Below are 12,592 nucleotides of genomic sequence, written 5' to 3'. Positions count from 1 at the left end.
TCAGCTACTTGGAAGCTTGAGGTGGGAGGATCACATAAGCCCAGGAGTTCCAGCTTACAGTGAACTGTGATCGCACCACTGCACTCCAGCCTGGGCGACAGAGCAAGACCCCGTCTCTTTAAAAATAATTGTCCCTTACCAAATCCCCAAGCCAGACACTATTATTGGTGCAATAGATTATCTTTCTGAATACCTTTGCCTTTAACTGTATTCTTTCTGAAACAAACTAACAAATACTTTAAAAAATATGTCAAGATAATTTATAGATGATCTCATTATCAATGTTTCTAATCCTGGGGATTCTGTTTTAGAATAGCTATGGCACAAACATTATACAGAGCACTAAGGAAAGTAAATCAGATGAAATGCTAACACCTGTAATTGAGGAGTGCCACTTTCAGTTCTCTAATTATCGTAGGACAGTTTGTAGCAGGCAGCAAAAACTCTTCCTCTCCTATAATAATTGTATGGCTTAAAGTTTGAAGATTTAAAATGGCTTGCCTTGGATAAGTGCCCTTATTAGAGAGGTAGGAGTAGAGAAGAGAGGTAGGAATTGGTAAATGCTTGGAAATCTCTCGAATCTGCAGCATTGAGTAGTCAACAACATTGGGTGACAAAAGAACACCAGTTTTCTTTAAACTTTCACTATTGAAGGTAATATCCTTGGTTGATCAAGGATTCAAAATCAAGTTTTACTGTATTCTTAAGGATATCTTGTGAATAAACTTTTTATATTAAAAAATAAACTTTTTTTCTTAGAATAGGTAGTGGCAGAATTGTTTATCTATATTGAGTTCTGTAAATATCATTCATTTTGGTGACACTACTATGAATCTTTTAAGCTTCCAAGGGTCCATAAACAGTTACTTTGCAGAAGAGGTCTTTCTTGCTTGCTTCCTTGCGGGGCTTTGTCCTTTGCATGCTAAGTTCCCACTGCCCATGGAAAGGCCAGAATCATTTTGTTTTCCTGGTAGCATAGAGTGCTGTTCTTCAGATGCAGCTTATTAATAGTATCAAATACTCATTATATTGCTGTGAGGAGTATCCAGAATGTCTCTTTCCAGTCTGAGTTCCACCACTACTAAAGTCTGTTAATTTAACCCATGTGTTTGATTATTCAAGTTGAGAAAATAAACAATGTGTAATCATTAAGTACTCCAAAGAAGAGCATAGTTTACTTGGTTGTCCCAAATATTCAGACTCGTGTTAAGACATCTTTGAATATATTTTTATTTTAGATTATGTCATGCTTGAATTTGGGATCATTAAACCCATTTGATTTATCATCGTTGATTTGAAAGCATAAACATGACTAACCATTACATTTCTAATGCCTTCATGTTTAGCTTTTTCATCATAAAACAAGATTTGAAATTGACTTTGGTATAATAGGACTTTCTTTAATTCTAGACTAACTTCCTTTTTCTTATTATTTTAGTTCAAACACTCTAGTATGTTTTAAGGTCACACAAATAAAGTTTTATAAAAGCTACACTAAACAAGTTATGTCTCACTCTGTTCTGGTAAAACAGATTCTGTACTTAGCCTAAACATCTACTGATGATCTTTGGTTGTAGAGAATGTGTGAAGGTGCTTCTTTGCATATTTGTTTTTGGCATAACTCATTTTTTAAAAATTCTAAATTTGAATAAAAAGCTTTTCCAATTATAGATTAATCTAATATTTATTAATTAAAAAGTATATAAAGAACAGGCCGGGCGCAGTGGCTCACGCCTGTAATCATAGCACTCTGGGAGGCCAAGGCGGGTGGATTATTTGAGCTCAGGAGTTTGAGACCAGCCTGAGCAAGAGCGAAACCCCGTCTCTACTAAAAATAGAAAGAAATTATATGGACAACTAAAAATATATATACAAAAAATTAGCCGGGCATGCCTGTAGTCCCAGCTACTCGGGAGGCTGAGGCAGGAGGATTGCTTGAGCCCAGGAGTTTGAGGTTGCTGTGAGCTAGGCTGACGCCACGGCACTCACTCTAGCCCAGGCAACAGAGTGAGACTCTGCCTCAAAAAAAAAAAAGTATATAAAGAACATTAAATTCCTAAAGTGATGCATATTTTGAAAATGATTAAGATATGCATTTGAATTAATGGACGCATTGAAAAAATGTGCACCTACATCATTGTCTCAAACTTTCCTCTTCAACTTCAAGTTAACTTAGCTGATACAAGCCTCCAAGGTTAATATTTTACAGTAGTGAACTACGTTTTGCTTCAGAAATACTGAGTCCTTATCAACATTTTCAAAAATTATGAACAATACAGATACTAGGAGTGTTCCTATGTAATTGGAGTCAGACCAGGGCCTATCCTGCCACTTAATATAGAATTATCACCTTGGGCTGCTTATTTAACTTCTCTAAACCTGAGTGTTCTTGTCTGTAAAGTACAGATAATATTATCGCCTACCTCATAGAGTTGCAGTGAGGATTTACAGAGATAATATAAGTATACAGTGCCAAGTACAATACTTGACATAGAATATATAAAGTATAATTTTTAAATTCTTGGTTTGTTTTTAATGGTCAGCGGTTTTCAAGGGGTACCTATAAATGTTTGTTTTCAAAATTGATTTTAAAGTTCTTCATCTAAAGTTTTAGTCCCCAGCCTCTGGGCTACAGACCTGTATTGGTCCTTGGCCTGTTAGGAACTGGGCCACACAGCAGGAGGTGAGTGGCAGGTGAGCCAGCAAAGCTAAGCTTCATCTGTATTTACAGCCACTCCCTATCGCTTGCATCACCTCATAAGCTCCGCCTGCTGTCAGATCAGCAGTGGCATTACATTCTCATAAGAATGTGAACCCTACTGTAAACTGCGCATGCAAGGGATCTAGGTTGCATTCAGGATGAGAAGCTAATGTGTGATAATCTGAGGTGGAGCTGAGGCTAACACTGGGGAGCGGCTCCAAATACAGATTATCATCAGCAGAGAGGTTTGCACAATAAATGTAATGTGCTTGAATCATCCCGAAACCATACAACCCCTATCACCTGACCCCCTGGGGAAAAATTGTCTTCCAAAAACCAGTCCCTGGTGCCGAAAAGGTTAGGGATGGCTGATCTAAAGGGTTTCCTGGGAAGTGATAGTTACTGAGAACAGTGATCCTCAGAGTGAAACTCTTATTTTTGTTCTTATGATGTATTTTTTTCTTGTAATAATTTTTTTCCAAATGGTAGAAGGTGAAACTACTATATTATTTTTCAAAATTTGTACTTGAGATTGTTTTTGCATTAAGTAACAGAGAAGCATTTTATAACCCATGTGACTAAAACCAAGACTGCTGCTGAACTCAGGAGTGTTCTTTTTAGCACTGATCTATTTCAGTGGCCAAAGTTCAAAATTAAATTCTTAGATGTAGGTAGCAGATAATCAATAATGATAAAACATAGATTCTCCCACTCAGAGCTGCTTTAAGCAAGTGTGCACACATAATGTGGTAGAAAATAGTAGAGTTGAAGACTTTCTCCTTCTAGAGTTTTGATAATACCTCATCAGATATAGAGGATTAAAATAAATCATTTCAATAAACTTGTATCATTTCCTTGAAGTTACTGCTGTTCCAGTATACTTTCTTGAATTTTTATTATTGCTTTAATCAAATCATCTTCCACTTTTTTTTAAAAGCATCTTCATTTGTACCATTTTCTCTGAAGCAGTCTAGTGAATGAAATAGGAAAACACTTGCATTCTAGGTATTTGGAATTGTTCTCAGAGATAAGGTGGTTAAATTGGGACTGAAAAGAGAATTGCTTTCTGGCAGAGTGAAGTTTACAGTATCTTAAGCATTCACCTTCCACAGTTTGTTGCACAGTAATTTGTGGGGTTTTTTTGCCTCAAATATCTTTGGAAAGCTTGGAAGAAAATCTGAGTTAGAAGAAGGGGAAATCATAAACTACTCTAAATTAGAAACATCTCAGTTTAATTTTTATCTGTCATATCCTCAAATTCTACCTTTCTGCAAGTTCAGGTCTTGGGTGGGGGAAAAAGAATAACATATTTTAGCTGTGCAACATTTTCTGTTTGGTTGGGAATAATGTGATTGTTTAAGATTGGTATTTTACCAAGGCTTTGGCATCTGTCTATGCACCAACTAGATAATGAAGTGTGAGCATTAATTGCATGGAAAATTGCTGAAGTTTCTCTTTCTGTCTAATGGTCCCCCACCCTCCACCTTGACTCCAATTCTAGGTAGAAATACTATTTGTCATTTGGAAATGATATGCCAAAACTGCATTTTCCGGAAGAAGTATATACTATCATTAATTTATTTTTGACATACAACCTCAAATATTACTCAAGAGATTTAGGTAGACTTTGAAATATATTTCAGAAATGTAAAGAAGTGTTAATATTAAAATAATCCAAATATTTCAGCCTCATAAAGGATTATATCTTAATTTAAATAGTAAAGCTGTGCTCCGTATGAGACTTTCTGTATACCAGAGATGTTTTGAGTTTCTAGATGATATGTATGTATTTATTTTGCAGACATAGTCCATCAACTTCTGTTAGATAGAAAAAGTTCATTTCGAACTTTAGAACTTGAAAAATAGATGTTAACTGGAAGAACTAATGAGAATAAATAAATAGATAAGATTTTTCTCTTTGGCTTCATCTAGTTGAGTCTCAAAAGGCAAAATTATTGACCCTACTTTGATCAACCCTGTTAACAAGTGAGTTTTCACTGAGCACACTCGATACTAATGAGTTTCAATCATGTCTGGAAATCCCAGTCCCAGGGCCCCTCATGGCCCCTGCAACTTTAGTCATATATTTTATAAGTTTATGTGATTGGTCAGAAACTAGAATGTGGGTGCTTCAGCACAAAACCATCGGGTAAAACAATTCACACTTTAGACTCACTGTGAAGTATGGTAATTACATATGTATAGGTTATGATTTTCTGTATAACAAGTTTACTCTTAAGTGTTTCTGCTTATCTAAAAAATAAAAAAAATCAGGGTATGGTACACTTAAGATCAATACCCGAACCATTATTACAATATTTATTTGCCTTTCCTTGAGGTCAGTAATTTAAATCCGTTAGTAATATTATGTCTATAACTATGGTTAAAAATTTGAAATGAATAAGATCTAAGACTAGGTCATATAAGGGAATAGTACAACAGTTATATTTTGTTCATTTAAATCAGTGAGCACATTGCTCTGAAATATTTTTGCATAATTTTGTTCTCTAAAAGGATAACATTTGTCAGTAAATTGAATAGAAATGCTATTCTGATAATTTGACCTACATTCTGCTTTCACACCCTTAATTTCGGAGATTCAAGTGATTGGAATAGAGTTTGATGTGTGACTTCTTAAGCTGTATAAAATAACAACGCTCTGTAAGGTATCTGCAATTGCAGTTTGTTTTAAAAATACCTAGTTCTGATTGGGTGCAGTGGCTCACACCTGTAATCCCAGCACTTTGGGAGGCCAAGGCCAGAGGATTATTTGAGGCTAAGAGTTTGAGACCAGCCTGGCCAACATAGCAAGACCCTGCCTCTACAAAAAAAATTAGCTGGGTGTGGTGGTATATACTCCCAGCTACTTAGGAGGCTGAGGCAGTAGGATGGCTTGAGCCATCACCCAGGAGTTTGAGGTTGCAGTGAGCTATGATTGCACCACTGCACTCTAGCTGGGTGACAGAGCAAGGCCCTATTTCAAAAAAATACATGGGTAAGTAAACTAGTTCTGGCCAGACTCCAGCCTGGGTGACAGATTGAGACCCCATCTCTTAAAAAAAAAAAATACCTACCTAGTTCTGTTTAAATAATTTTCAGCATGTATACTGAAATATTGCTAGAATCTTACCTCAGGAACTTTAAGAAGAAATAAGTTTCTCATAGATCCTTACCAAATATTTTTTTACTGAACATATATTACCTAAGCTTACATTGTATGCTCTTACAAAAAAATTGAAATGTATTCTATTTCTATTGAGTTTTATGTACAAAAGTTTACAGTGTCTATTGCATTTATATAATATAGATAATACTTATGTTACATATAACTTATATAACAGATAAATTTACACTCATATTGGATTTATTACTTAATTGAATTATCCTTAATATATTTACTTATTTGCTCAAGCTTAGAATACACAAAAAGTAGTTTCACAATGGCTATAAGTATCTCTGGAGAAAACAAACATATCATCTAGAGTTTAATATTTGTTACCTCTTTAAGTAAAATCTGTGTGCATGGTAAAATGCACAAATCTAATGTACAATTCAATGAATTTTGAAGTACATATAGCTGAGTAATCTATATCTTTATAAAGATATAGAACATTTCCATTACTTCTGAAAGTTCTTTCACACCTCAAGTACATATAGCTGAGTAATCTATATCTTTATAAAGATATAGAACATTTCCATTACTTCTGAAAGTTCTTTCACACCTCTCCATAGTTAATCCCCACCACATTTTTCCACCACAGATTAGTTTTGCCTGTTCTAGAACTTCACATAAATGGTCTTGAATTTGAACTCCTGGCCTCAAGCAATCCCCCCACCTCAGCCCCCCAAAGTGCTGGGATTACAGGTGTGAGCCACCATACCCTGCCTAAATGGTGTCAACAATATATACTTTGGGGTCCTGCTTCTTTAGTTCAGCATAATGTGGGTGAGCTTCATCCAAAATGTAATAAACAGTTCATTTTTATTGCTGAGTAGTATTTTATACTGCTCATTAATAAAATAATAAATGAAATAAAAATGTATTACTTACAAAATTTATGTATAATATTATATAATGATAATATCATGATATCATGATTTATTCATTCTTTATAGATAAACTCTTGGGGTCTTTTCAGTTTTTGACAATTACAATTTTCTTCAAAGTTATTGTATCTTTTTTACTTGCACCATAACGGATGGGAGTTCTAGGTGCTCTACATCATTGCCAACCTTTGAGTTGCCAGTTTCTTTAAATTTAGCCATTCAAGAGGATATGTGGTGGTATTTCATTGTGGTTTTAGTGTGCATTTCCCCAGTGACCAATGTTGTTGAACGTCTTTAATTTTGTTTGTTGGTGACTATATGTCTTTCTTTGGGAATTTTCTGTTCAAGATTTTTGCCCATTTTAAATTAGGTTGTCCTGTTATTACTGATCTGTAGTAGTTCATCATATATTCTGGAAGGGCGAAGAAATACTGTTCCAGGCTAATGGAGACTACAGAGACATGACAGCTAAATGCAGATTGTGGATTATACCCTTGACTGGGGGGAAAATGCTATAAAGGAAATTATTGGGAGATTTGACTAAATTTGAAAATGGACTAGATTAGGCAATAGTATGTATATCAATATTAAATTTTCTGGTTTTATTAAATTTATACTGTAATATATTAGGGAATATCTTTGTAGGAAATCTGTGCTGAAGTATTTAAGTGTAAAAGGGGCATGATGTCTCCAACTTACTTTCAAAGTGGCCGAAAAAATATAAAATAAATGGCATAATATGTAAGCTGTTGGTGAATCTGGATAAAAAGTATAGAGTAGTTTATTATACTAATCTTTCAACCTTTCTGTGAGTTTGCAGTTATATAAAAATTGAAAGTTACCAACAAAATTACATTTGTCTTTGTGTTATCTTCTGAGCAGCAGTGTGGTACAGGTGATTGTTAGAAAAATAATGTTAGGTATGCTTCTTCGGCATAGCTACCTGATTGCACTCTGTCCTTAGACTTTTGTCTGTTTCTCAATTTCTGGCTCCTACTATGTTATTTATTGTAATTGCTCATAGCAATTTCCCCATACAATTATAACATAATTTTTAAGTATTTGACTTCTGTACACATTATTATTATGGCTGGTAATGATCTGCCTTTGGGGACCTAATCTCATTTTATGCATTTTTTCCTGCTCCCATACTCTACTTTTGCAGTATCTTGGATAATGTAAAACTTATAGCTATTTGTTTCTTTTCATTTTGAGAAATTTAAATATTAGTTTCCTGGTGAAAGGTTTTGCTGTTGTATTTCTTGTCCAGTAGCTTTTTTTGTCTGAAATTTATATTTAATCCCTTGGTAGAAGATCAAATGTGGCATGAAATCTAACTTTAAGTAGAACATAATGGACTATGTGCTCATTTTTGTCGTCAGCTCAAAGAAGTAATCTCTGAATGCCATCAAGCAGGACGATGGCTTTTGTCAGGCACACTGAAGTCAGAAAAGCCCTTTCCTAAGTAGAAGCTGCCATCAAAACCTAATACTGCTTTGTTGGCATTCAACTGTGGATTTTTACTTCTCTATCATTACAATTTCTTAAAAACAAGCAAATATCCAGTGGAGGCTATTTTGAATGAGATTATTAAGAAAATCATGCAAACTAACTTCATGATGATTCACATGGTACTTGTGTTTTCAGTTGGTTAACCAGTTTTCTTTCTTTTGTGATGTATAATGGGATCTCCACTAGACAGAGGTAACCAATTGGATAGTTGTGTACCTGGATGCTGGTGTAGTGATGCTTGTTGGTTTAATTTTCATGATACTCCTCTCAAAGTTATGCCTGCAATGCTGCCTCTTATTTGTGCTTGCATGACATTATTACTTTGTGCTTTGTTGATTTGAGTTCTTGAAACCTCCTATTTCTTTTATTTTTTTTATTTGTACTCAGAGTGATTCTTTAAATGTTTTTAGTGGCCCAGAACTTACGGAAATTACTTTCAAGTCTAACTCCTTGGTGGATCCTTTTCAGTTTTTGAAAATATCTTCAATGTTAACACTAAGTTTATGCTTTGGCTAAGAATTCAAAAAACAGGATAGGTTTCCTTAAACACCCAGGAAGAGACCAATTGCCAGACAGGCCATTACTAAGGCTGAGAATTAACTTTGTGAAATTTATAGATTAAAGAAAATACATATTTAGAGTAAAAGCTAAGTTTTAGGAGATAGTTTCATCAAATAGCTAAAATTTAGGATCCTCCACTAAGGTAACAGTAGATGTGATTTAAATTAAATTGTGCAGAGAGCTTGGTGTGCATGTCTGATTTGGCATTATATGTCAGAGATACTGTTTATTCTACATTAGTTCTGTATTCCAGAATTAAGATTCTCGGGGTCATAAAGTAAAACTAAAATCAGTATTTCAGAAATTAGTTTTCTGAGCCTTTGTACGAGCCTTGGAAATAATTGCTCATCTCTTCATTTCTGCACTGGCAGTATAGTTTTCTTGGACAATTAGAACTAATTTCTTCTTAGTTTTTTCATCTGTTTATTTTGGTTTGGTTTGGTTTTCACTACCTTATATACCTCTATAGAAGAAGGTGGATTGTTTTTAAAACTAAGAAACAAACTCAGTTTTGAAGTGGGTACAATGGCAGGAGGTTATAAAGTTGAAATTATTTTCTAATGTTCATATTAAGCCAGTTTTGAAATGAAAAAACAATTTTTTTGTCTTGGAATTTTTGTGATCTTGAAAACTGTAAAGGATCCATTGATTTTGAATGGCCACCAGACAAATGCTTATAAATAGCATAAAATTGTCAGATAAATGGTGATTCATTTCTTACTATTGTGTTCTAATTCAATTATACCTTCTTTTTATCTTTTGGTGGGACCCATACATTTAATAGAAAATTTCCCAGGAACGAGAAAAATTTGCAGATGAAGGAAGTATATTTTACACCCTTGGAGAATGTGGACTCATATCCTTTTCAGACTACATTTTCCTTACAACTGTCCTTTCCAGTAAGTATAAACTTTTTCATTTATTTATTTGTAGGGAGTCCTGTATAGGACTATAAACAGTTTGATTGATTAGAAAGAAGAACAAAACATGTTGGTATAGTTAATGAATTATAAATTACATAAAATTTCATTTATTTTCAATTTTCTATAACTCATGTATTGAAGCACCTACGAAAGAGGGAGAAAAAGAAAAACTAAGATATCAAGGTAAAGTTAAAAAAAAAACCTCTAAATTTACATCTGCCTTTAATTGTCTAAAGCTCTGTATTCTGTCAAGATGAGTCATATATTGCCTATTCCTATAACCTTCATTAACTTTACTGCTTTTCCAGTAAAACACATTTGATCTATCGTTTCCTCCACTAAAGAAGAAAATTGGCTCAGTTTTCCTAATTGCATTGAATATTCATTTTTTAATCTTGGAGGAATGCTTCTAGAGATACAAAACTCAATTTTGACTCCTTTGGAGCACTGATGAATTTCTGTGTTTTAAAAGTAAACAGCTTTGCCTGTAATCCTAGCACTCTGGGAGGCCGAGGTGGGCGGATCGTTTGAGCTCAGGAGTTCGAGACCAGCCTGAGCAAGAGCGAGACCCCATCTCTACTAAAAAAAATAGAAAGAAATTATAAGGACAGCTAAAAATATATAGAGAAAAAATTAGCCGGGCATGGTGGCACATGCCTGTAGTCCCAGCTACTCGGGAGGCTGAGACAGGAGGATCCCTTGAGCTCAGGAGTTTGAGGTTGCTGTGAGCTAGGCTGACGCCACGGCACTCTAGCCTGGGCAACAGAGTGAGACTCTGTTTCAAAAAAAAAAAAAAAAAAAGTAAACAGCTTTGTTGATTAGTAAAAACCCTAAGTGGTTTTTAATATTATTTGCTTTTAGTGTGACTTTTTCTTAACCATTCAGAAAAACTAAACAAAATGTATGTTCCTAGCTTTCTGCGTACAGTCTATTAAAATATATCTAAAGTGAACCAAAGAATTCAGATTTGTATGTTTGAAAGAAGTGATTCTCAATTTGTCTAGGACATATCAAACAAAAATGGCCATCTCTTTTTCCCCTTCTCCCAGCCAGTCATCTATACTGATAAAACTGTCTTATAAGACAGTTTTTAGTAAGTGGCATACACAGGTCCTGCCATGACTGTGGACATTTTCATTTTTAGTCCTTCTGTGTAAGGATTGGCAGGGAAATGAAGACTAATAGGCTTTCCACAGCTGACTTTGTGACCAAAGTGTCTGAATAAATTCATGTGGTAGGCTAGGCATGGTGGCTCACACCTATAATCCCAGCACTTTAGGAGGCCGAGGTGGGAGGATCACTTGAGCCCAGGAGTTCAAGATCACCCTGGACAACATAGTGAGACCCCATGTTACAAAAAATTAGGAAATTAGCTGGGCATGGTAGCGTACACCTGTAGTCCCAGCTACTCCAGAGGCTGAAGCAGGAGGATCACTGGAGCCTAGGAGTTGGAGGTTGTAGTGAGGTATGATCATCCACTGGACAGCAGTGGAAGACTCTGTCTCTTAAAAAGGAAAAAAAAAAAAATTCCCTATGGTAGACCAGTGCTCTAGCAATGAAAATATGCATTGATTTGTTATGAAAATCCAAAGTAGCAAACTAAAAAAAGCACGTGTATAATCCTAAAGTATGTATTGTCAGAATTATTATTTTGGGTAGAGCATGGGTTTTAAAATAGACTGTAGTTCAAACCCTGGCCCCCTTACTTCTTAGCTTGTGATTTGGGCAAGTCAGTGAGTTTGTTCTTCTGTTTTGTCTGTAAAATGAGGATGGCAATAATATCAAACCCAAATGCTTTGTTTGGGGATTATGAAATCTTGCATATAAAGTACCTAGTTCAGTGCCTCATAGTTAGTAGGTATGAAAACTGTCTTGGTTTTTGTTCTTGATATCCTGCTGTCACAACATCTTATTTCATGTCTGATTTTAAAAGATCCATAAGTCTTTTTTTAAAAGGCCAGTGCAGTAAAAACATGGTATAATCTAGGGGAAAAAAAGTCCAGAATTGGTGGGGATTTTAAAAATTTTATTGTGACTTTGGACAGAATTTATATTAAATAGGCATGTAGCAGAAAGAATACTGCATTGAATGAGGAGACCAACTAGGAGAACTGCATTGATATATAAAATACGCTAAATGTAGAAGCACCACAGAACAGAACCCTCAGAATATCAGGCACGTTGTATATCTCTTAACCATTTGAAAGAATGTTTTTAAAAAGTCACATTGACCCTTGAGTTCTAAAAACCCTCCATGTAGCTCTGCTCATCCCAGCACCTTTACTTCTTGGTGCTCAGCTCTTCGAAGTTTGAATGTGGTGAGTGATTTACAATAAAGTGCTTACTATGTAAGTTACTTTCTCTATTTGTCAGGAATGAAGAAAATAGAATAAGGATGTGATTTTAAGACTTTATCACTGGTTTTAAGCAGTTGATTACTATATGCCTTTGGGGTTTTTCAACCTTAGCACTGTCGATATTTTGAGCAGGATGGCTCATTACTATAAAGGCTATTCTGTGCATTGTAAGATATGTGGCAGCATTCCTGACCTCTACCCACCAGATGCCGGTAGCACAGCCTATCCCATCCCCAGTTATGACAAACAAAAGCATCTCCAGACATTGCTAAATGTCTCCCAGGGGATGGGATGAGAGGAATCATCCCTGTTTGAGAACCACTCGTGTAGTTTTGGCAGTTTTGTTCTATTATGATGTGGTTTTCTTCATGGTTCTTGCCTTGAGTTTCATTGAGCTTTTTTAGATCTGTGGGTTTATACTTTTCATCAAATTTGGAAAATTTTCAGCCATTATTTTTTTCAGATACTTTCTCCATGATCCCTCCTTCCTC

General features: G+C 35.1%; 1 protein-coding gene across 2 annotated transcripts in view; it reads left to right on the top strand.

Annotated features, from left to right (window-relative positions):
• The window catches only part of MICU1 (mitochondrial calcium uptake 1), a 195,981-nt gene that overhangs the window by 85,891 nt on the left and 97,498 nt on the right, over positions 1 to 12,592 (top strand). Inside the window, exons 7-8 of one of the 2 annotated variants that reach the window (XM_069460024.1) lie at positions 8,447 to 8,452; positions 9,606 to 9,720. In XM_069460024.1, the coding sequence (XP_069316125.1) occupies positions 8,447 to 8,452; positions 9,606 to 9,720 (121 nt within the window). The remainder of the gene's footprint in view (positions 1 to 8,446; positions 8,453 to 9,605; positions 9,721 to 12,592) is intronic. The other variant, XM_069460023.1, reaches the window with a different exon arrangement.

Source organism: Eulemur rufifrons, chromosome 28, assembly GCF_041146395.1.
Source record: "Eulemur rufifrons isolate Redbay chromosome 28, OSU_ERuf_1, whole genome shotgun sequence".
Lineage (NCBI taxonomy): Eukaryota > Metazoa > Chordata > Mammalia > Primates > Lemuridae > Eulemur > Eulemur rufifrons.
Note: the sequence above shows the minus strand (reverse complement) of the source record. Positions and strands in the feature narration are given on the sequence as shown.